Source organism: Harpia harpyja, chromosome 9, assembly GCF_026419915.1.
Source record: "Harpia harpyja isolate bHarHar1 chromosome 9, bHarHar1 primary haplotype, whole genome shotgun sequence".
NCBI classification, from domain to species: domain Eukaryota; kingdom Metazoa; phylum Chordata; class Aves; order Accipitriformes; family Accipitridae; genus Harpia; species Harpia harpyja.
In genome coordinates, this window is record NC_068948.1 from 42075496 (window position 1) to 42101791 (window position 26296).

The window sequence follows — 26296 nt, forward strand, 5'->3', positions numbered from 1 at the left end:
TTATACAATGCTAGCTGCTAAAGACATGCTGAATTATTACTCTTCACATGGGCTATGTTCTTCAGATGATAAGTTTTTGTATTTGGCAATAATTTTGAGTTAAATCTGTGCTTTTATACCATGATGAAGTTTCACAGATGCCAAGCACAGTTGCATTCACTGGGTTAACATCTATGACATTCAAACTGTCCTTAACAGTCATAAGAGCACCATAGGAATGGCAGATTAATTTTCTTTATAACAGGGTTACTGTGTTGAAAGAGCATGTGCTTATAAATAGCAATTGTTAAAGAACTCATTTCTAAAGTAGGCTTCTGCTTAATATTAATGAGAGACTTTCAGCTGTGGCTTAACTGCTGATAAGCATTCAGAAAAATAAGAGGCAGAAGCAATGATAGAGTGAAGTCTTCCCTTGATTTGACAAACAAGATTACAACAAACAGCTTATGACAAATGGATATATGAAATCGTTCTGAGCCATTAACATTCTGCACAAGGCCCTGAAGTGCCAGGATGTATCAATTCAATGATCGCTAAGGCACTTACTTGAACTCTTTTGCCCAAGAGCTGTTACATAAATCCAGGTACATTTTAGGAAAATAGAAGTTGAGCAGACTAAATCTCAATTCCTTCCTTGTGACAATGAGTCATTTCCATGCAATATTCAAGACTACTGGGTGTATACACATTACATCAGTTCCTCCATAGTTCTTGTCAGAGAACATCTCACCTTCTGTCAGTCAGATGAGGATGTGCGAGATCAATCAAAAACACACAGAAAACATGGCAAAGCTGGATTTTGAGACAAACTACTTCATTATTATATCTTATTGAAAATATCTTCTCTGCAGAGGAAATGCCATCCCAGTTCCAAAATTCTACCACAGAAATCCATGACGTATGCTCGTATTGCTGTAGACTAAGGCCTGCAGTAGCTGTGTGTGCTACACAGGCAAAGGAGGAAGAGGAGAAAGAACAAGCCATACAAGGGTTGATTATTGATTCATTTCTGTTATAATGGAAGCACAGGGAGTTTGGACAGATTCCTTGAAGTATAGCGTACCCTGAAAACCAGGAGCTGTATGTGCTAGTCTTTACAATCCATAAGATAAAGTTGGAAGCCACATCACTGTGACAGAGGTAGGCTTATAATGAAGCTTTAGAATGAAGAGTTCTTCTGTGCCAAATTTTTCGAGGTATCGAGAGCACTTTTCCACTCAATTTGTCGTTATGGAATAAAAGCTTGTTTTCCTAGCATATTGTGCATATTTAGAATAGTTAAAGGAGGGAAAATAGCTGTAAAGGCAGTAACTAAATTACCATTAAGAACTCTACTGTATCGGGGTGCCATATGCTGCGGGGAGAATATTCAGACTCTGTGGTATCAGGATGCTACAGAAAGTTCAGACTCTGTGGTATCAGGATGCTACAGAAAGTTCAGTAATATGACGCCATGTTACCCTTTTCCTTCTCAAAGCTTTATCTGTACATTCAGTCTCCTATATGCTAGAGGATCCATTCATCTCACTCTCCTAGGAAAGAAAGCTTCAGGAAGTCTGGCTGGAAAGGCAGCACATAAGTAGTCCAGGCTCTTTAGGCTACATAATTAATCTGAATAGCTTAATAACTTGGGTTATTACAAGCACTGTGGCAACAAGTTCTTGCTTTTAAACAGTTGTTTCCAGGCTTAGTAGCTGAAGCAATCTGAGGCAATCCAGGATAGTGTCACTGAAGTTTGAGGGGACTCAAATGTTGCCAGTTTTCAGTGAAATGGGGATTAGCATTTCAATAAGATTTCCATCTGGTAGCTCATGTTGGTTCTATCCCATGGATCTGTTGAATTATTAGGGTTTCAGGTTTCAAAGTATTTGTAAATTGCTGTAACATACAGCATGACATTCTGCCAGTCTGGACGCTCAGTTCGCACCATTTCATTGATGTCCTGTCACAGAAAACAGATTGGTCAAAATCAGGAATGATAACCTTGTGAGTAATGTGGTAGTGTTTTTACAAATTCCCGGGAATGGTAAATCTGTAAAGTTTCCACAATTTAAAGCACTGATGAAGAAAGATCTGTTTTCTTCCATATATCTTTGTATGGCTTACAAAATGTAAACAGCTATGAATAGCGTATCTGTAGTTATTTTGTTGACTTAAGATCAAAATGTCTAATGTTGTGCATGCTTGAGTCGTCCCCCACTTAGTACAATTAGTATAGTAGTCAAGACTTTAGTGTTCGCATACCCCTACACCAGCCTCGCAAGTCAATGCAATCTACCTAGAACCGTGAGTCACAGAATCAAGGCCCAGATATTAATTGAAGCTTAAGTTAAAAATTCATATCAGGGTAAGAGTCAAGCATCGATAAATAATTGAATCCCATTTTACAGTAAACTACTGAACTTTAGATTATTTTATACATATTTTTGAGTAAAGAGGCAAGGAAGAGGGAAGTTTACTTTACTACCAATCTGGGTATATCCAAGAAACAAAGTGAACAGTTCGTGTCTAACTGACAGGCCAGTTCACATGTGTTTCATAGTAACACTATACCAGATTGTTGGTGAATAAGCAGGGTAAACAAAGCCTGATCTACCCTTTTCAAAGGCACATGTACAAAGGAAAACAGAGTGATGTAGTTTCTCATAAATTTTGTTTACTGTAAGGGTCTATTTTGTAAGCTTTGGGTCCAGGAACTTCCAGAACTCAAAAAAGAGAAAATGTTTCTTTTAAATTTTCTACATGAAAGTAGCCAAACACTTTCTTATTCAGGGAACAAATAACTTCCCCTTACATTACCACTACTATTTACATACAGTCGTTTTCACACCCTTTTTCACCCTCCACCCATGTAATATGGACAAGGAAAAAAATCCACAAACATACAGATCATACACACTGCATATGTAGGTATGTAAATAGATTCTAAATCCTTATGATAGATACAATTTGCGCTTAGAAGATTTCATTCCATTCAGTTTGCCTTTTTAGAGTATCTGTAATTAAATACATTACAAAAAGAAAGGACAGACATTAACTGTTTAGACTAAAGCTGAATTATGGAAGGATTACTGCAGTTATTTTCCACAATCTAGTTCTTACAGCAGCACTTAGTAAGAAACTTCAATGTTTCAGATCACTGACAAAGTCAAAGTACAAAAGCCCAACAGTTACACTGCCATTGTCGGCAAATACAATGCTGGGGGGGGTAAAAGTGCTGATAAGGATCAAAGGAAGTGTTATTTTTAAAAATGTCTAACTGTGTTGTATTATTAGTTGCTAACTATGGCAGCTCTGTTAGAATTTAGGTTACAAAAGTATCACTTAAGTATCATTTCTGATACTGGCAATTTTAGCTGGATTTTTGTGATTATTGACAAGGGCTTGGGATACTCCCAATTCCATACCTTCAGAAATCTTCCTTTTCTAGAAATACTACACTATTGAAAACTAATTCTTTTACGCTAAGATTTGTATAAACTTATTATAAACAATAATTTGAAAAAAACTTAAAATTATTTACAATGATGACAAATGAAAAGTTTAAGAGATAAATCTTGACTCTTATATTCCACTAAGCAAAAGAACAAATAACATAGCTTGATTTGTACCTCCAGAATTTCAAAAACCCCAAATAATTTGAAAGTAGGTCAGAGACAGGAGAGAATTAATGAATTCTCGAAGATTGTATGACACAACTATTTCTCAAATTATTCTCAAACAAATCCATTGCCTTTATTATTATTTCTTATGATATTGAGAGATGAGGTTTGATGAATCTTCCTTTTATAGCTTAAGAGTTTATCTGCTACAGGCTATCACACTGTTGCCTTTGCTGTAGCTGCTGGACTACAGGTCTGTATCTCAGTCACTATTTAATGCAAAAAACACGTAAGCTTAAGTTGTTGACGACAGTGGGTTTATTAAACAAAGCCACTGAGGTAGGGAGTATCTTTTATGTTTTTCAGTCAAGTACGATACAGGGGCAATAACCTCTAGCTGAGCTCATCCGCTGCTATTTTTAAGTATAAAGCATCAAAATCTTTCAAAAGTACAAAATAGAATAATTTGATCTTTATAAATGGGTCATAATTCATGCAGCATGCAGTTAAAACTTACCAGAGTAGATTTGATGCCAACACTTTCAGCTGCCTGAAAAGCCAAAGTGAAATTTCTTCTCTGCATGAGATATAAAAACATGTTAGAAACCAAGGAAATACTACTTCAAACATAATAAAGTAGCATAAGAATGTTCATAGTAATGCTGCTACTTTTGCTTCAAATGGAGTCCGTAATTTGACTACAGTAATCTAAAGAGAGCCATAGGAATGAACGTGTCCTAATATAATCCAAAAATTTATGGAAAATTTTTATTAATTCCTCATTCAGAAGATAATGCTGAAAAATCATTGTCAGTGAAGAATGACTGAGTTATAAAATGCTAAAGAATGGATTATTTATTCTTTAAAAAGCATAAAAAGTATCTTCATGTGTTAATGAAATATTCTTATTTTCTTAGGATATATTATCATTAATAACATATCTCCAGATAACACACCAGTAGGTATTAACTGTAGCACACTAGAATACATACAGACTACTCTGCAGTCTTGACATCTAGTTTACCTTTATTGGATACCTATCACTTGAAAAGAGTATCACAGTCAGTTATCAGTATAAGAAAGTAGGATGAAACAACATCCTTGTGATATTGAAAGGGATGAACAAAACATGTCAAGGTACAAATCTGATGGATTTAAAATCTTTAAGTTTAAACACCCCTTGCTTCCAAAACCTGAACTGAAAACACTTCCCAACTGTTTGGGTTAAATAAAATGCCTCAGACTTAAACTTTACGAACTTCTGTTATTTTTTTCCTGTTTCAAAGTTCCATTTAACCCAATGATCTCATAATATTAAAAGGTTATAATAAGAATAGCAGCAAAGTAGTTTGAAGTGTTTCAGTTATGATTCCTAGTAATATTGGTTTCTTTAGAACTCAAATTTGTTAATTCTTCTTTATTAACTCATGTTAATTATACAGTCTCACAGTCCTAGGAATGGGATTTTTAATGTCTTACCTTGTCCTGGCTGTTTAGTTCTTGATAGGGAATATGAGCTGGGAGGTAAGTATGGAGAACCGCACAGAAAGCCAAGCCATCATTCCAGCTACTGCTGAAGTTTGTTATGTCAATATTCTTGAAGGGAAAAAAATTTAAACAATATTAAAATCATAATCTAAGAAGTATTATTTCTACCAATCCACCAATACTTGTGGGGTTTTTTTGTGTTTTTTTTAATACCTTTGAAGAAATCAGCAGAGAAAGTGAACAGCCTAATACTAAAGTTCTGTGGTAAGAAACCAAAACACACTACTACAGAGAACAACAAAAAAATGTAGTGATAAGAAAGTCAGTTATCTTTTATATTAATTACAGATAATATTAAGCTCACACTGCCGCCCCCCCATCCCCCACCAAAAAAACCCGTGCAAAACGTGTGTGTTAAATGGTGTAAAATGTTGTGGTAGAGTAAGAGTAAGGGTAAGAGTATAGATTTGGTACAACCGTACACACCAAGATAGACAAGCAAACGAGATAAAGATGTATGCCTAAAATCCCAGAAACAGACAAAGTGCAAGCATCTCTGTTAACATAAGATTTTACTTTTCTACTTCCACTGCATTAATATCAAGACAAAATTTCTAACTGATGAGGACAAGTATTTTCTCTTCTAAACAAATGACTTCTATACAGCAACTTATGCAAACAAGATCACAAACAAAAATTAAGTTTAATTTGGAAATGAAGATGTTCCAACAGATTTAACACTGACATGGCAGGGAATCATTATCTTTGGGATTGAAACTGAAATTGAAAACTGCAGTCTTGCACTCTTGACCTTTTAGTTCCAGTAGGAAAATCAGTGGCACTGGTAAATGCATCTCCTGAGACTGTATATATTATTGTAAAAAGAGTCAGCCCAGTCCAAAAGAGTTATGAACCAGATGCCTCAGTGACCTTTTAAATTACTCTATACTTGGCTGTTGGCAGTCAAACAATGGTAAAGCGGCTAAGTGGATAGCAGTCAGTTTAAACTTTTAATTAAGAAAAAACCAGTAACAACAACTCCCAGTTTATCTTTTAGACCTGTATGGAGAAATATAAATACACTTTAATATCTAACTCACTTAACTGGGCTTAAGCAGAAGCTAACTAGCTCCCCTACTTAGTTTTTAAAATTTTAATGTAGCAGGAACTATGACCTCCAGTCACAGAACTGCAGAAACACAATCACACAAGTCAACCTTTCACCTGACAGCGTAATAGTCATCACCTGTCTTTGCCAAGACATAAAACTTGTCATTCCTAGTGCAGAAGACTCCACCCAGAATCCCACAGTGTTACTGTGCCACACAGGCTGAGAACGAAGGCGGTTGTATTTCTTGTCAAACCAATGATTTGGATTACAAATGGAAAACAACTGCAATCCCCTCCAACAGAGGAAAAAAACAAAACTGAAGGCAATTTCTAGAAGAATGTGAGGGAAATCTCCATTTCCTGCTCAGCTTTAGCACTTTTTATACAAAGTCCATCAAATGCAGGTTCAAACTCTGGTGACGTAAGCGTACGTGCTCAGGCTCACAATGCCCAAGGCAGTGGTCTGAGCCTCGCCTGCCGTCCTGCTGCCTGCTTGCAAACGGAAATGTCATTGTTGGAGACCCCCAGTCTGTGGGAACATGTTCTTCACACAGCTTCCTCCAGCCACAGGGGTGGGAAAATTTAAAAGCAAAAGAAAAAAACCATGAAGCTCTCCCTCCTTTCTCCTCAAGAGAGACAGGAAATTGGATTTAAATTAATGCTTGGTTAAAACTTTTTCAATGTTACTTAAATTAGGCAAACAAATGCAACACACAGTACAAGGCTTTAAGGAAAAAAAGGGAAAAAATCAGATTGTTAAAGCCAATAAATTCTTACTTGTGTCTGTTTACAGAGCTACTTCTTGAAATGTTCTTTCCCCCTACCCTGTAAGCAGTAGTGCCTCGGATCACATCTCTATCAAGACGACGGCTAAAGGTAGGGAGAAGGGCTTTTTCTTGTCACAGTCATCTTTGGCAAGCTAGTTACAAAAGCCAAATGTGGATGATCATGTTTTCCTTTGCTACACAATCCACTGAGGGAGAAAAATTCAGTCCTGGTTTTCATCCCCTGGCTGAAATATTCTCCCTCCTTCCCCAGGATGGCCAAGTGATGTGGGAAGGGGAGGAGAAAGATGCACATTAGCATCATCACAGTTAAGTTAAACACAGATCTGCTCAGACATACATGCATACATTGAGCCAAACGATAAAAAAAAAAAAAAAAATTGTACTAGTTAAAGCTACTAGAGAGCATTAGCAAATTTTTAAGTCTCAGGACTACAAAGATAGATATGACATTCCTTATTAAAGTAAGGAGGAATGCTGAAGCATTGCTGAATCTGATGAACAGTTTCTAACACACTAGCTTCCAATCTAGTGACTTAATGCTGGATATAGTTTCAACAAGTACCTGTTGAACTGGCATTATTGCAGAAGATACTCTATTTACCATAGACCAGGAGTCTGTTAAAGCCAATCACCAGTCACTGTACAAATAAAGTTTGATAGTACCTTGACTCACAGAGCTTACAATGTCTTTTTTCTCTCCCAGGTTGCTCCACACATTTCAGAGAAAGCACAGCAATATTTATTTGAAAATTTAAGAGTTTGAGCCTAAACAGCAGCATCACTTGAAGCACAGATGAGATCTCAGTACTGAAAGAGGGATGGAAGGGTACACAGCCTTCAAAGTGAGAACAATAGCTTATATTGGAAATGTGGGAGCACGGAGAAAGGAGAAGCAAACAATGCAATACTGTTAAAGCAATGAGCTGGAATAGCGATCTTTGCAACGGTCAGGATGGACATCAACAGGCAAGAATGCACTCTTCAAAATTAGAAAACAGGATGCTGCAGTGATGTATATGAGATCATCAGAACCTACACCTGAGGTTTGACCCTGTGGACGAAGAAGGAAGACTTGTGCTCAGAATATATGAAGAAAGAAATTGCAAGGTATCAAAAGAGTCTGGATGCACTTGAAAACAGACCTACAGAACAACTGGGGCTGAAGACAGGACTCTTTACATGATTTAAAAACCAGGAGTGCTCACCTCGAAAATCTAGAGACATTTTTCATCATTTTATAAGTATGTGAGCAAGAAAACCAGGATACAGTTGTGCTGAAAATGGTAAATGAAACTAAAGGAAGAGAAAGTAAGTTTCTCTTAAACATTACAGTTGTATAAACTAAAAATTTCATTTTAAATATTAGTGGCATCCATAGAATGTTGAAATTTGAATATAAAGATTGGGGAAAAGGGCCACTTAAAAAAAGTTCACTTACAAAGTTTGGTTGGTTCTCAAAAAGAACTTGGAATACTGTATTTTTCTAAATCTTCCTGTGGGGTCCAGCTTTTATTATTACGACAACAAGCAGAAAACAAACCTATCATCCAAGAATTTTAATGTATTCAGAGAAGCTGAATTAAATACAACGGAAGGAAACAATTAAAAGGGACTGGTTTCTGTTTCCAATTGCTCTGAGCATTATGAATTATTATTACCTCTCAGACTAAATAAGTATGATATTGGTCAGACACTAAAAAACAAATCTAGAAACTGGACAGATTGTCATTTAAACTGAAAATTTAATTTTTTATGTAGGGCTTTGAGCACATAACTGGCGCATTTAAATACAGCACAATTTTATTTCCCAAATGCTTTTAACTACTTGTGGTTTTTTGAAAAAGCTTGGTCAGTATAATGAAATCAATCTTGCATTAAGCTCTTATTTCTCAAAGAATTGATGGTAAACAGAACATCAGCCTAAAATCTCTGACATAATTTCTTCTTTGTTACTGCTTTTATTAAGTAATTGGCTCTATTAAGAGAATTCTGCTGGAATCTAATCCGAAATGTTTCTTCAAGCCATTTCAGACCACACAGTATTATAGCAATTGAAGGACATACTTTCAGATAAATTGTCAAATGAGGAATAAGACTTTCTAGAGATAGGTGAACTAGAAGGAGATTGTCTATTGTCTATTAATGTTTAATACTTAGGATGGGAGTGAAGTCACCTCCAGTATTTGGGAGAGATTTTTTTTAAAAAAGGCAATTCTAAGAAAAGGAGTTAAGCAACAGGCTGTTGTCATAAAAAGATCTGTGGAAGACACTTTCCAACCAGCAATAAGAAACAGAGTTAAAAATCTGTAAGACTTTTCTAGAGACAGAGTAGAAGAATATTACATTTTACATAATCAAACAGACCAAATTCTATAGTCCATTCTACAACCATGACAAAGAGGGGAAGACAAGATGGTAGGAGAACACACACCCTGGTGGATCCACAACCAAAAAACATTTCAAGCATGACTCAAGCTCCTATTAAACTGCAAAATGCAGAGTAAGAGCAGTCACCACAAAATGCGTATTCCCTTATGCTCACACAGAAAAAAAAGAGTAAGAAGATTCTTCCTGAAACAAGGTTGAAATGCAATAGGAACAAAACAACCCATTATCTTAGGCTGAAATACAATAGCGGTTAAACAGTAAATGAACTGGATTTGAACATGAATCAGAAGTGCATCCTTGCAGTAAAGAAGGCAAACTGTACCCTTAGCTGCATCACTAAAAGTACAGCCAGCAGATCGAGGGATGGGATTCTTACACTCTACTGGACCCCTGACAGTCTACACCTGCAATACTATATAGAGCTTTGATCCCCCCAGTTCAAAATAGTCACAGAAGAATAAAAAAGGGTCCAGCAGAGAGTTAGCAAGACGATTAGATGGTTCAAGAACTTGACAGATGAAGAAAGGTTGAAGGAATTTGATTTATTCAGCCTAAAGATTCAGGAGAGATGTAATCAGAGTCTTCCAGTGCCTAAGAGGCAGTTATAGAGAAGATGGAGGTACTTTCTTCACAAGGACACATGGTGACAGGACTAGGCGCAACAGGTGCAATTTTTTTTCCATGGAAATTCTGTCTGGATATAAGCAAAAAGTCTTCACCATGAAACAATTAAGCATTGGAATAGGTTGCCCAGAGAAGTGGCGGAATCCCCCTCACTAGAAACATTCTAGACTGCTTAACAGGGCTCTGCATAACATCAGTCTAAGGTCTCTCCCAACCTATGACTTTTCTAGAATTGACAATTTAGAAGTATTTTTAACCAGTGTAGTGCTAATTTTGAAATTGTCTCCTATTGCTTTTTGCAATAATCCCAAATTAACTAAAGGTCTTCTATAGTCAGTGAAAATACCTTTTCTTTTTAAAAAGGAAGAAACGGATATTAACTATTATAACCCAGTAATTCAACTTTCTTTCCTGCCCGCCCTGTTCCCCGAAAACTCTACAGCTAAAAAAAAAATCCTGCAAACACCAAAAAACCCAACCATAGAAAACATGGTTTCTAAGTTAGAGTTACAAATTAAGAACAAAGATATTTTAACTATCTCTTCAGCAGACATATCCACAGCTGTCTTCAATCTCCCTGAACTATGTATATTACAATTTGAGCAGAGGAGCATACTGCATAGCAGCTATTTCTCCATCCCTTGCTCTGCACAAGGGGGAGAGGTTCCCACATCCTAACTCAGTTTGGCTCACAAATGAGTCAGGACATGGGGAAAATAAAAACATGTGTCTCTGTCTCTGTTGTATTAGTTAATAAAATAAGTGGGCTGAGAAAGCAAAAGCATTAATACGATCCTGTACTATAATATATTAAACCATTAAAACAAGATTTGAGGTTTAAATGTACAGACCTTGGCAGGCTTCCTACCACGGCAGAAAGTTACTATTAAAAAGCTTTTAAAAGCTTTTAAAAGACACATACACACACAAAAGAAGAGTATCCGTTAAAAAAAGTTAGAAAGGTAAACTAGAAAATAACTGCTATCCACACTCCATTGAATCAGGATTCACTGATTCTCAAATCATTGACTAAAGCTGAGGCTATCAGTACTTTTAGCAGTAGGTGAGAACGTAAAAGTATTTCTGGAATAGACTTAACAGCAGTCCTAACTACTGCCTCTTCAATCCCAGCTTCTGAAAAGGCAGTAAATGGCAAATATAAACCATCAAAACCCTTAAATATTGACCGTTAATGTTTCTTTCCATACCAAAGACATGATATTTTTCAGTTTTGGCACAAAAAAGAACTATAAAAGGAGCAGTCATTCTCAAAAATACCAACCCCTAACAGCTTCAGACATTAACATTTGAAGCACTTAGAGATACAGACAGCTTCATAATTTATTCTAAATTTTGTCGTAATTAAGTCTCACAAGTTGACATTTCTCTTGTATCAGAATCCAATCCAAACAGAAAAAGGAAGCATGTCCTTCCTTAACTCAACAGTTTTTGGCTAAAGCATCACAGCTTAAACCAAGGAGAGAAGTGTTTTGGCAGCCTGACTACTTTGATGAATCAACCAGATAGCACCAGTGAAAGCATGCACACCCTGGAATCATTATTTGAACATAGGCTTACATAAGCACACAGTCTTGCCCTCTTTTTGTGCTTTTAAAAAATCAATATAATACTCTGAGTAGAATATGGTCTAGCTTAGTGTTGATAAAGACGTGTATATAGGAACAGGTTTAAAACAAAGCAACCCGAACCATCTTTTACCTCTAGCTTTGTTATTCTACACTTATTACTTGAGTACAAATGAAAGCATTGCTTGATTTCAAGGTGCAATTCGCCATAGCATTAGGTACACATACATTCATACTCAATCACACTGCTCAATCACTAAACAATTTTATTGTTTATTGCTGCCATGTAGATAGTACGTTTTAAATTTTTTGTAAGACATGTAGCTTTGATCTGTATAGGAGGTAAAAATTAGGTGGTCTTTCCAGAAAAAAGCAGCATTGCATGAATTAGAGGACAGGTACTGCAAGACTACATTAAGGAGGTCTTCCAGTGTATCTGTAATTAGGAAGCATGGAAAGCTTAAAGGAAGGTTAAAAAAAAATTTAGTCTATTCTTGCTGCTATCTTGTGACAATTGCTTTTTTGGTGTCAGACTTCTGGAAGCAAATTATCTTTGAGAATGCTGACAAAAAATGGAAAATAAATTGAAATATTGCTGTAGATAAGAATGGGTAAGGATGTGTGTATCCTGTTTATTGGTCCCCTTCTTAACACGAAACATGCATGTTCACATCCTTTTTTGGACTTTTATTAGTTGTGTACTCAAAATGAAAGTAGCTGCGTTCCAGTTAGGGTAAATGCTCCGTAACAGCTGGATGGGATTACTTTATGCTTTGAAGATATCTGGAATTTATGACAGTTTTATGACACTGCACATATTTTAGAAGAGTCAGGAGGATTCTCTTTCTCTGGAAAATGCAGCACTTGGCACTGTACTCTGAATCAGTATGTCAGATCCTGAGCAAAGCTAACACATTATCAAATTTCAAGTATTTTTGCCTGTTCATCTGAAAACTAAAGGTGATTTGCTCCTCCTTTATCTAAATGCTTAAAAATCCCCACCCTTATCTTAAGAGAGCAACTCTCCTCTTTCATGGCTTAGGGATCTGTTCAGCCCTGTATATAATTAAACTCAGTAACTTAGTGAGTGCAATACTGTCTAGACTGAACAGGCTCTAGATGAAAGTTAATACAGAACCTGCCTGCTGTTAGTTCTGCAATGACCTTCTGCAGATCACTATTCTCCAGACTTAAGCTTCAAGGAGAAATTCTGCTTGCAAACAACATTCAGACAGCATGTATATTAAAAGCAACAACATAGTAAGATTTCTCTTCTTTTCATTGGCTATTTTAACCTTATTTTTGTTATTGAGGTACTCTTTAAAAATACCAGATTTGGAACACAGTTAAATATTATTTAACAACTACATTTCAAGAAATCTATTCATTTATTCCCTTCCAAATTTGCTTGAATAAATCAAGAAAACTGCACAAGGAAGGAATTTATTATAGTTTTTTTTAACAGGGTTAGGTATTAGCTTGTTTATCATAATGCATTCACAAAAGAGAGTCTTAAGATACCTTTAAAAATTCTGCTATATGGAACTATATATTTGTCAGAGGTGGAAAGAGCAGTTTGGTGTAAATGTCTGTGAATGTGTGGGAAGGGCTTTAAATAAAATCCTTCCACTATAATGGGCTGAAATAGAGCTTCACCACACTATCACCTTTGAACTACTTGGCATTCACAAAATTTGAAGCTTCTAAAACAGAGATACTTAAGACTTTTAATCATAAGCTTGAAAGTAATTTCTTAGAGGGGATAGGAGAGCAGAAGTTATTCTTCTTCCATTTTACTTGAGCAGACAAAAAAAAATACTACTTGTACCAAGCAATTAAGTAGTATTGTATTCTCAACAAGTATCTTGTGAATAAAGGAAACCTTCTCTCTGTGAAAGAGTACAGACTTTGGTGTGTTTTGGTGTTGGTTTGGTTTTTTTTTTTCTTCTTTAGTATTTTCAACACATGGAATAAAAAGCAGCTCAAGAGCTACAGCTGGCCTACAAAGAGAATCATGTTTAATCGTATGCTGCTGCTCATTAATAAGGGTAAGCCAGCTACATCATACCTTGTTTTTAACATTTTAAGCCACCTATAACTCTGTATACTTTAAACAAAATTTTTGAAATTAAGATTTGTATCTCGCTTTGTGTGATTACTTTATTAGTCCATGTGTAAACCAGAAATTCAACTATTCTCCAACATCCAGTGCAAAATATAATCCCAGAAATGAAAGGTAAAACAGTGCCAGGAGCAAACATGGCTCTGTTAGAAATGGGGCTTTAACTCAATGTGCATGGTTTCATCTTCTCTGTGAAACACCAAGAGCTGAAATAATTTTCTATACATATTTTACATACATGAATGCATAAAAAACTACAGCTGTGAGACATCACCTCCAGGTGAGAGGGAGAAAACTAGACCAAAAAAAGTGATTGTTGTTGGCAACTGATGAAGAAGTAAACACATCTTTCCATGTTGACAAAGACATACTTGAAAAATACTGGCTTACAGGGCTGAGTGTTACTTAAATATTGGTAGTTTAATTAGATTTGCATTAGAAACAAATTGATATAATATGAATAGGACAAAATTAACAAAATAATTATTCTGAAACAAAAGACTTCTAAGACTTCCTTTTTCTTTTCCTTGTTTCCAAATCATGGTTAAACTCTTCCAGGTCATTTTAGAACTTGTTACAGACTCAATTTGCAAGTATTTTTCCTTTAACCTGTTATATCTGTAACTAAATAAGTAATAGCTAACTTTGATTTAAATTGGTAATAGGATAGAAATTGGTGACTAGACAGAAAGTGGACCTACTGCTATTACTACAGAGGAAAAGGCTGGGATATTTAGGACTCTTCTGTGTGGCTCACGCAGCAGCTCAGAGACAGAAGATGGCTGGTCAGTCAGCATGCAAGTAGCTCTAAAAAGCATGTGCTGGCTCTTGCCCAGATGCTAAGCCAAACAAAAGCAAACAGTGGTATAGAAGAAAAGTAGAAGTTCTAATTATGGGAAATGCTGGGGATAAAAGGGAACTGTGGCAGAGTATAAGACACTAGGAGGAGCTGAAGGTAAGAAAAGGTACCCTGTCAATATTTGGGTGACGGGGAAGGAAGAAGAGAGCTACACTACCTTAAGGGGGATTTAATGAGGAAGGAGGATGTTTACTATTCTGATGCTTGTTTACTGCTTGTCAGTTTTGAATCCACGTAGTTTTAAAATAAAATTAAAACTAAGCAAAGCTTCAATTAAAAAAAAAAAAATCTTTATCTGGTATTGATAACGTTGTTGAGATGCCAGAAAGCTGGATAAGTACTACTCACAATGAATACAATGCTAGATCTGTTTAAAACAATAGAACACCACTAGCATGGTGTTTAACCAGAATTTAATTTCAGGGGATGCTGAAAATAATCAAATTCTGTGCAACAAAGAAATGAATAATGAGTGTGCCTAAAGCAAAAGACATTCTTCTCCAAAACCTAACTTAATATAACCTCCTGATATTATCTTACTCTTTCAAAAGAAGGCATGCATTGGTTCTACAGATGCTATATGCTATGGTTTCTCAGTAGCAACACAAGCAGATAACCATATTACAGTTGTTGAAGCAAGCACATTAAGTCTCAAAATCTATTCTTCTACTAGTGTTTATAAAACTCAATTAATTATAAGCAGCAATCTATATAAACAAAAGCATGCTCTTGCATGTGCACACAACTATAGAATGAAAAGTTTGGAATACTTTCTATTACTTTTCCTTAACCAGATAAGGAAGCTGTCAAATTCATCTTTCATTTCAAGACAATATGGGAAAATATTTTTGCATTCAGTTTTAGAGGATTTATAAAGAAATATAACATCCTGCCTTTTTTAAAACGTGGGGAAGGAGAAAGGCTCTTTCCACAAAGAAGCTTATCCTCAGAAATAGCACAGTTTAGTACTAGACGTGCCACAGGAAGAGGGGGGGAAGGGCTTATATCACAAGCCTGTCCATTGTACTGAAAGACGACTTTTCCTATGGATGGGCAATCATCCTGTTATGCGGTTCTCAACTTCCTCCTGCATTGTGAGTCTCAAGTCATGGAAAGAGTAAAGGTTCTTAAACTGAGGATTGTGTTGGGAACTCCAAACACTTTCAATGCAAGTTAACCAAACAAATACATCATGGTCAGACTATTAACATCCTGGTTTAGTTTGCTGAAGCCACTATTCTTTTGAAAAAATAATGTAATCAGGAGAACTCTGGATAGTTATCTTGTTAGTTCTTTTGGCTTCTGATAACATTTGGACTAACTGAAAAAAAAGTCTGGAACCACAGCAGAAAGCCAAGTTCAAAATGCAAGACAATGCGACCTTCACAAAACAAACTGTCCCTAAATAGAGACTAAATGGGAGCACACTAAAAGATCCAAAAAACCCTACACTAATTACCTATCAAAACAATATCTCTGAAATCTGAGAAATGGTACTCTAACTGCATTTGGGAAAAATTAATTTAAACCTTAAAGTTGCTAAAGTTTCAGTTACAGTTTCAAAAGTGCAATCTGTAAAAGGCTGTCTTAAAGTACCTCAATAGGAGGTCAGCTGCCCCCTTAAGAAAAAAGCTATCATCGACATGGAGCAAAGTGACTAAAGAGCTATTAATGTTACTTAGGTTAGGACTCGCAGCATGTGTTCCAAGAAGAGAGTACAGTACATACCAGTGCCATTGCAATCTATGCAGTCAACTGTGGAGCAGCCTGGTTTATGCCATTGGCAGATTCTAATGTGTTGCAGCTACGTTAAACAGCTCTACAGTTACCTGATATCCTTCTGTTTTTTTCTGGCACCACTTCAGCAAGGCGTTTCTTTTGGATCCTCCATATTCTCTTGCTAGGGCAGACAAGGGATCTTTCCTCTCTTCCCTAAGAACAAAGCAGAAGTGCAACTTCGAGCTTGTAATGTATCTTTTACAACAGAAATACACAGTGTAAAAGCTTAAAAAAAAGACCAATTATTGTCACAGTGAAAGCAGTAGGGTACAGCACTACTGACTGAAAAACAGAATACACAGAAATACCTGCAGAGGCCTAAGAGTTATTTTGGAGTAATTCTTTCATTAGCAAATCATCCTTCTTTTTCCTTTAAATTAAACTTTTTTTCCTACATCTTTCAACCTCAATGATACATTTTCTAAGCGTTCAGAAAATTAAACTCACAACACGGTAAGTTCCAGCTCGAATCATTAAACTAATTCAAGTGACTTTATTTTGTATTTAGAAAGAGAATAAACTGATGCTATCTCTTTTGAATCTCATGGCTGATTACAAATGTCACCTTGAAACAACAAGTTTGCATACTAGCAGCATGGTGTTACTAACAGAACATTTGCCTGAGATCTGGAGTTCTCAAAAAAGAGGAGGGAGATCTAACTAGGCTGATCTGCCATTTGATAAACTGGCACAATAAAAGCTATCAATTAATTTCACTTCCAGTCTGTCAAGCTATCTTAAGTAATTTTTTCTTTAAGGAAAGATTGGGGAAGAAAAGAATGATCATATCCAAGTTGGCCATTTTTTCACATGAGTCTATTACAAGCATCTCTTTACCAGGCTTCAGAAATGAGTGCTTAGCTTAGGAAATATATATTATAGAGGTTAATACTTTTGTAGTGGGCTAGTTACATGAATCAGTATTTCTATAGATACTCCAGTGAACAGTCTTTGACAAAATGACTAGGTATTACACCATTATGGAGCTTAGTTACTGGATATAAAGTGTGCCAGCAGTTGTTCTTATTTTTAATAATTTCCATTTGGAAAATTAAAATAAGATACCTATCAGTGAATCCATACTGCAAAGATTTCCTCGTCTGCCATTTTTTAAAGAGTTCGATGCAGATGTAAGCAAGATTCTCACAACATCCACAAAGATGATACCCTAAGTTACCCCTTTTGGATATTTCCAAAAAGATATACAGATTGTATAGATTCACTCTCAAATCTTCAATTCATTGTTCTTTATAACCCATTTGGTGACTGGAAAGAGGGGTGGAATGTGGAAACACATAGTATTCTCAGTGGATTCTCTGCTGCAGATTTACAGGTAGCAATTCTCCAGGTCCTGCTAGGAGAAAAGAAAGCATCCAGGGATTGCGGATTTCTTCATGCATGTGTGCTACCAGTGGAACACCAGAGACCGTTGAGTGACAGCATCTGTCACTCAACGCATAAAAGAAGAGAACATATGCCAACATAAAACCAAATCTTCTAAGGCACTAATCTTAAGTATATATATTGCAATTTGCAATAGAGGTAACATTTGAAGCATCCATGAAAATATATGCACAGCAGAACAATAAACAGGAAACAGTAAGTATCTTTCAGCATGAAAGATAACAGTATGAGCCTTCAAACCTAACTGCTAATCTCAGAGAGAATTAACATGACAAGGAAGTTGCTAATTGTGTATTTTAAATATGAAAGAAATTATCTGGATAGGTTACTGTATCTAAACTTCATAGGCACCATACAGCCAGAATGATGCTTCAAGAAATTCTGTACTTCAGTTCTTAAATCAGTACATATTTCAACAACCCAAACTGGTGTATATTTTTCATTGGTAATTGAAACAAATAACAACGAGATTGCATATTCAATCTACAACGAAAGATTATGCAACACTATGAGAACTTTAGAACAGAGATTTGGGACAACATACGAGAACTCAGATTAAAAGCTCCCTCTCTTTATGCTAAACATACTGTTTAGCCATGTGGGAGCTGTACAGCCTGTTCTCAAATTCCAGTAAGAGCACATGGTTTCTATCAGGTTCTTACAGTTATGAAAACACTGCTGAAGAAAATAAATTAGCATAAGTTGTATGGAGACAATGAGAAATGGTTTGACATATAAATCTTACAAGTTAGTATATTAGGTCAACTGTATTCCAAATCAAAGAGCCAACGAAGCTTCAACTAGAACAGGGAACAGTAAACTGCCAAGTATTTGTTTTAGTGAACTATAGCAATAACTGTTTATTTTACAACAACTTTCAGAAAAAGGTAGGGGAAAAAAGAGAAACCTGATCACATATCAAATTGAAGTCCAGCAGTGACACGCTGAGGACAGTTCTAAAGAGTGTGCTCATCACCACACACCCACTGCTGCAGATTCCACTTTTAAGTCTTCTTGTAGTGCTTAGCATTGCAGTCAATGGTCAGATGGCATAGTAATGATATCATAATTATAACTGTACAATTTTACCATGAAATGCCATGCTATTTGCTACAGTCTGCAGGCTGCCATCAATGCAATTTTATACATTACCAGTTCAAAGTTCATATACAGGTGTTTCAGTCTTTTTTTTTTTTTTTTCCTGGATGTACTTGATCTAAATTTAGATGCTAACACACACAATATTAATTGCTGCTGGTAAAGCACCCACAGATCCAAACTCAATTTAATTTCTGCACAGTGAAAGGAGAGCACCACTGAGGCATGCCTCAGCTGATTTCAGGGAAATAATTTTCAATAGCACCCACAGCTGTAAGTAACTTCACAATTTTATAATGTAATTATTACATATTGCAAATGTCTCAGAACATTAAGGGTTTAATATTTCTGCTGTAAAAAAGCTTTGTCAGGAAGCTCTGTATAAATGGTCTTGAGAAAGTAATTTAACCTTTGTCTGCCAGTTTCCCAATCTATGAAGCAGGGTTAAGTACATACTTCATGTGCATAACATGAGGCTTAAATACTTTGAAGTCCTTTGATAACACTACAGATAGAAAAAGTTTTAAATTTATCACAGACTTATCTTTTTATCTTACTAATGAAAGGGGATTGCCTGGCCATTTGTTACTTAGCCTTGCATTATGATTTCATCTGTGGGACAAATAACCCAGGCCCATTCATTCATGGCTATTTAGAAGACTTGGCAGTGTCTGGAATTAAGACCTAGTCATGCTGCTCTTTGTCTTCAGCTGCAATTACAAAAGTTAAGGTTTATCATGTGGTCTCCCTGGGTCCAAGCCACTCTGAAATATTTGTTCAACATGCCGCAAGCTCATTCCTTGAACTTGGTTTCATGGTATTTTTAACTGATATGGGGCTATTATTTAGCGACATGACTTAGCTTGGTTTTCTAGTGGAGCACAAAGTTTTGGTACTAACCTCATAAGCTCTAAAAAGCCTAACTTCTGATCTAACTTTTAAAACATATACTGAGCTGCAGAAAACACTTTCTGAAGCTCTCAAAGATTACTGAAGATCATTATTGTATGGGTGGCAGTAGAGTCTGCAGTCTTAGTGCCAGTATTGTATACTAGAAATATGCAGACAAAGAGCTATGAAATGAACACATTTCAGTGCACCACAAAAAAGGGTTTTTACCTTATTCGACTTCTGGTAGTAGGGGTGACTGATGCCGTAGGAGAAGATGAGAGTGACAGCTGTGGTGAGGTGGTACCCATTGCCATGAGAGATGCTGGAGATGCTCCATCAGGTGCACTGATATCCCGCTTGATTTCTTCACTACTTCGTCGAGAGACTACGTGGGAAAACGCCCATACATTTATCATTTGCAAACATAAAAACTTTCGAACTTATTCTTGCTCTCTGACAAGCATTAGTTCAGAAACCACGCATAGAAACCTATACCCAATACTAGGCTTCAACATTTTTCTTGGCATTTTCCACTTAGGAAATATCAAGGATTTAGACTGTACTACCAACATTTATGATCAAGCTTGTATCTTGAAGCAAAGAAAACTTGATGAATGTATCTTAATGGAATACTGCTACTTCCATTTGAAGGATTTCATGAACGAGAAGGAATTTTAACACTAAACCACTTAATTTTCTCTAGTCTATGTAGTTATGTTGCTAAGCTTCAAATAGTTAAGAAAAAAGAAAACCAAACCCAGAACAGTTTAGAGATGACAGCTGCTTTATTTCCACTTAATTTCAATCAAGAATTGGCATGTATGTGATGCTCTGGACATTAATTATCATCAACAAGCATATTAAAGATTGACCTGAGACCATTCAGCCACATTCTACAGAGCTTGCTTCATTTTATCAAAGGACAAAAAATTTTTCTTACGAATGAAAGCACAAGCATTATACTCTGTAAAACCAAATTTGGAATGGTTATGTTTTCTCTACATGGAAGAGTTTCCAGTTAAAAGTATGAGGTTTGTCTTATATACCTAAATAGTCACCATTGTTTATGTTTGTGCAAATCAAAGATACAAGTCTCCACATATATCAGAGACTTATTTTCTAATGACTTGGGGCAAGTACATTAATTTATAAATACCAGACACAAGAAGTTGGGAAAAAACACTTTTGGGTGGATTTTTTTTTTTTTTTAGGACAAATCAAAATGATCTAAACCACATTTTCTTCTTGAAACCATTTACTCAAATATAGGTGGTTTTTTTAAAGTATTTCTCTCAAATTAGTTCTCCCTAGTTTATAGAAAGTATCATTTTCACAGTATCACACTATTCGTGCTATAAATCTTGAAGATTTGTTGTTAGGAGCTGCTGCTGATACTGAAATGTCAGCTTGATAGTAAACTAATACTCTACATAAAATTCTATTTAGCAAGTCTATTTTTTAAAAATTCAAAGTTAACATCAAATGTGCAGCAACCACTATAAGTAATACTGAAGAATATTTGTAGGTTATGCCAGCAAAGTAGATCTGTAAGTACAGCATTGAAATGAGAGTTCCTCACTTTACTAATCATCCAAAAAAACGTGGTATTACCAGAAATAGATTTGGCACTTTCCATAGCGGGTACTCTTGGCAAAGATGCTGGCCTGCTGGTAGAAGATGTTCTCAACAAATGTTCTGGACCAAGAAAAAGAAGAGAGAACATCATTAACAAAGATTCCAGTTAAATGCAAGACATTTAGGTATGAGTCATGAATACTGTCTACCGGTGCCTGAGTTTGGCTGTTATAGTGAGAGCAACTGATTTTATCTGTATAAAAGAGAAGGTCTAAATTTGTTCATACCAATGAAGTTCACTATGAATACATCATGACCTTAATCCTTTTTCCTTAAGGCCTCTTACTAATCCACCTGCCCTGGTCTATAAAAAAATTAATTGCTAAACCAAAAGGCTGAGCAAGGAATCCCCATTTAGCACATGGCCAAAAATATTGAATACGCCATTCACAATGTGGATTGGTAAAGCAGATTGCTTTGTCCACTATGTGATTATTTTTTTTCCTTTGGTTTGTTGGGTTGGTTTTTTTTATTTTTTAAATTAAAACATGCTTTGGGGTTTTTTTTCCTCCTCCATGCAGTGGAGTCCAAAAGGTGCCTTTACACATTGTACGGAAAGATTAGTTCTGCCTGCTGCCAATGAGTAAAATCAAACTACAAGAAAATTCATTTTCTGTAGCATCAAATCAAAATTATTTCCTATTATTGAAGAAATAGTCCTTGAAATAAAACCTTTAGACTGTAAACAAAAGGTTTACATACTCCTATGTAGCAACACTTAGAAGGCAGTAACCTGAATTCCAAAAAACCATGAAAATGAAGAATGAGGATTAAAAAAAGTAAAACCCCATTCATTAGTTGAAAATGTGACATAAGAAACATACGTTGCTACAGAGATACTTTAAAAATATATACGGTACGGTTGTAAACAGGAATTCTGTCTGGCACACTCTCTATTGGCATGCGGTCCTGCTCCTACATTAATGGACTCTAATGAAAACATAAAAACTATGTAAAGCATACCACTCATTTTGTGTTTAAGCTTATATCTACCCATGAACTCTTTAACAATTAAAGAATCCAAAACTATCTTCTTGGAAAGGCATTTCGATATTCCTAAAAATATCAAAGTTTCTAAAATTAAAACTCCAGCTGTATTGTACAAATAACCTCAATATGCATTCAACAAAAGCAAGAAGGAAATCTGGCACACACAGACTATTATGAAGTGCTACAGAAAAAAAAAACCCAACCCTTTAGAAAGCATCAGACCTCGGGAATACCAAACTGAGAGGAAATATTCAGCCTGGAGTCATATGGGGATTATCTTGAGAAACATCTACACAAAAAAACCCCTAAAGCAGGCGTAAATCAGAGAGCTACACCCAACACATGATAGCCATTCATTCTCACAGGAAGAGCACATTGTCAACAGTGTTTTGAGAGACAAAACAAAGTTCACAGAACAGGGAAATATTGGGAAACAGATAAATCAACACAATTTAATTCCATTCAATTTTTCATCTGGCTCCTGAAGATTCAATACTTAATAAGTTTATATTTTGTTATTCACATGCAATGCAATGCCAACCATCATCCTTGTTTCATTTTGGGGGGAAAAAAACCCCACAACCACACAATAAATAATGTAACCCCAGGGTTACGTAATTTTAATAACTGGAAGCTAGCTGCAAGACATGTCTCTGAAATCATCTTATCTTGATTTTGCAAGTGATCTCAGTTTATGCACACATTAAAAACTGTCAGAATAATGCCGAATTATCAGCATGCAATCATGGTTTTGTTGAAAATTCAAAAAAGCATCTTTATGATATGTCACCATGTGTGATGAAACACAAGTAATAAAAACGTGAACGCGATATTTTCTATGATTCTATGAAAATATTTTGATAATAAAAAGTTTATAATATGATAATGCTTTGGATGCTAAACAATACAAAATAAAATTTAAAAGTATTAATAGCATTGCTAAAACCAACGTTTGAATGAACTTGAATCAATACCTTGAACAGGGATTTCAGCATAGCTTGGTCTTTTGTCTGTCAGTGTAGCAAGGGGTTTTGAAGCTGAGATTGGTCCACTTATAGAATGCCTCTGAAATGGAAAAATACTTGTGTCAAACACAATTTGAAGGTAAAAAACCAAATAACAAATTGCAGAATCAGTTTTAGAAACTCAGATATGACATTATTACTGATTTTAAAAAGCTAAAAAAAAAATAAAGGAACCTTTACAAATACTTAGTGAAAAAGGGTGTGTCCTCTTCACCGGTTGCTTTTGCCAATCTGAATATATATACATACACTATGCATTGATATTATAACATTTACCACTTTAAACTGAAACCTGTTTCTCAAACCAATGTTGCAAATTAAGGTTGCAAATTCTCTTGCAGTTTTTCTATTAATTTTCACCTTCATTTATATTTTGTTTGTACAAAACTCTTCTGGTTAAACTTGATATGTTTGTTTAAACTAATACAATTCCCTATAAGAAGCCAAGATTTTAGTGCTTGATTTGCATTATTAACATATGTCTTTACAGCTTTGTGCCTTTTCCTGGAAAAGTAAGATAATGGTGTATTGGGTGTAGTGACACAAACTACCATTTGCTAAGAAAAAACCTACTGAAAAAACTATTTTTTTATTCAGAATGTCAACAGCTTTGGTTACCACCTACTTAACTGAGATGCTCTGTGAACAATTGGAGAGAGACATTTTGTTAAGTGTTTGCCAAATATGTAATAAAATACAAATATAAGTCTTGCACACAATTTAGTAACCACTGGATAGCACTGAAATAAGCATTTTAGAATCACACAAATGAAATGTACAATGCAATAATTATCCTTACAGTTACTGAAACTCATATTCAGTTGCTGAAGACCCAGGGAAGACCACCCACAATTATTTTTTTTAAATTAATCATTTCAAAGACCCTATTGCAAATTGTAGTACATTCTTTATTCACCCTGCCCTTTCCATTAGATTCCAATATTTAATCACAATCAGTCCAGTAATGTGTTTATCCTGAAAACTTTTTCAGCTCTCCATCTGGCCCAAGATTAGATGAGAAGGTTAAATAAGCCTTATCTTCATAAGATAATAAAGGTCAGATGTTCCTCACACCAAATCACACAGGCAAGACAGACAAATCCAAAATTGTGATTAAAAAATGTTAACAGTATATATTTTGCAGCATCCTGTAGCACAGGCAGGATTACAGGGCTACTTATTCATCATTTAGAGTCAAACTAGAGTTATGCTTTTTGTGCTAGAAATCAAATGGAGAAAAGAACTGCCAACATATAGCATGAAGAATTTCATCACTTTATATATCAAAAGTCCTGCACATACACTACAAAGATTATTCCTTTAAATGTGCAGATGAAAGTGACTGCAATTATGAGCCATGCAAGAAGTGCCTACAGCAGCTTCCCATAAGAGCTGGTATTTCAAACTTGCATTACGTTTAAAGTTCACTTCACCCACTTAGGATTTTTTTTTTAAGTAAAGGACAAGGACTGTATCAAAGTGAGAGCCATTTCGTTCCACCCCCCCAATCCTCCTCCAAGGAAACAGCTACAATAAATAGTTAGATAATGAAGTTAAAAGAAAAAGATTTCATTTTGGTTAGCTTTGGGATTGTCATTACAAAGACAGGGTAGTACAGAATTTCAGCCAGGAAACAGAGGTATGTACAGAGTGGGCACAGTACTGGATAACCATATACCTTTATCACTTTCTCAGCTTCTGGATACCACTTAAAAGCAAACATCCTTTATCGATATTGTCAGAAAGTGGTCGTATTACTCAACTGATAACTTGCTGTGTACTGGTCTTGTCTCCTTGTTATAAAACGAACTGTTTGTCTTCTTGCTCTTGTTGACGCTGCAGACAGGGCTTACTTTCACTGTTGCTAGTTCCTTATTACATACCTTACTACTACAACTACCAGTAGTAATGAAGGGACTAGTACACTGCAAATTAGAGGAAAATGAACCAAGTGATGTTTATCTAGTTCCACTTGGCATCATCTATATAGTAGTAGTGCACAAGTCTCTTGGAGAATATTTTTTCCTGAAACATTTTACAGGTGTTAGAAACTTACCTGCTTGACTGAGCTTTTGCTGAATTTTCAGATCAGCCGTTCCTCATTTCACTTACAAAACAAAACGCATTTGATGTGCAAACACATATGGATCCTACCAATCCTTTTATAAGTATCTTTTTTGCTTCAACTAGAAATACATTCTAAAACTTAACACTTTAGCACTTAACTGCTAAACACCATTTGTCCTTTACACTAGTGTTCAAACTCCTCAAAACACTAAATGAAAGGATGAAAAGCTCAGAGGAATCACATGCTTTTGACGCTATTCATGGAGGCTACTAATGGGACAGAAATTACTAAAGATGCTTTGCAATCTGTGACCTCTTCTTATTCATCTGACATTGAGGTCTAGCAGAATAAAAAACACTAGAAACTTTAAGGACTAGTTTTGATGTGATGTATGAAGAAAATTGTTCCCAGAGTTAAATAACATGTTTCTACATAGTAGTCTTTGTATAACGTAATTACAGTAACAGATAAAGGTAAAGATGCTAAGATCGTCAACAATTTCTCACAGCCATTCCTAGTTTGAAGATAAAGTTTCTGCTAGCTACCTATGACTCTCTTCAGATTTTTTTTCTTCTTTTTTTGGTAAGATGAGCAACAACTCCAGAAGAGGAACCAGCACACAGGTGAGACAAAAAAACTAAAGAACAACAATCCGGACACTTTAAATTTGAGACAGAACTATGGCAGGATGAACAAATCCCTTAAACTCCAAATATTTTGCTTCTGACTCTTCATCCTCGTGTCTGTTGTTGGCTATCAAAGGAAAGATGACTTTCAACCACTATCCAGGTATCTATTCCTGATCACTTTGCACTTCAGTACATACTTCAGTAAGTACT

General features: G+C 35.7%; 1 protein-coding gene across 2 annotated transcripts in view; it reads right to left on the reverse strand.

Annotated features, from left to right (window-relative positions):
• Positions 1-1402: 1402 nt before the first annotated feature.
• The window catches only part of SPECC1L (sperm antigen with calponin homology and coiled-coil domains 1 like), a 66885-nt gene continuing 41991 nt past the window's right edge, over positions 1403-26296 (reverse strand). For both annotated transcript variants that reach the window (XM_052796147.1, XM_052796146.1), the window contains exons 10-16: positions 23339-23429; positions 21351-21434; positions 19968-20124; positions 16397-16499; positions 5082-5198; positions 4120-4179; positions 1403-1942 (exon numbers count right to left, since the gene is read on the reverse strand). In XM_052796147.1, the coding sequence (XP_052652107.1) occupies positions 1853-1942; positions 4120-4179; positions 5082-5198; positions 16397-16499; positions 19968-20124; positions 21351-21434; positions 23339-23429 (702 nt within the window). In that variant the 3' untranslated portion in view covers positions 1403-1852. The remainder of the gene's footprint in view (positions 1943-4119; positions 4180-5081; positions 5199-16396; positions 16500-19967; positions 20125-21350; positions 21435-23338; positions 23430-26296) is intronic.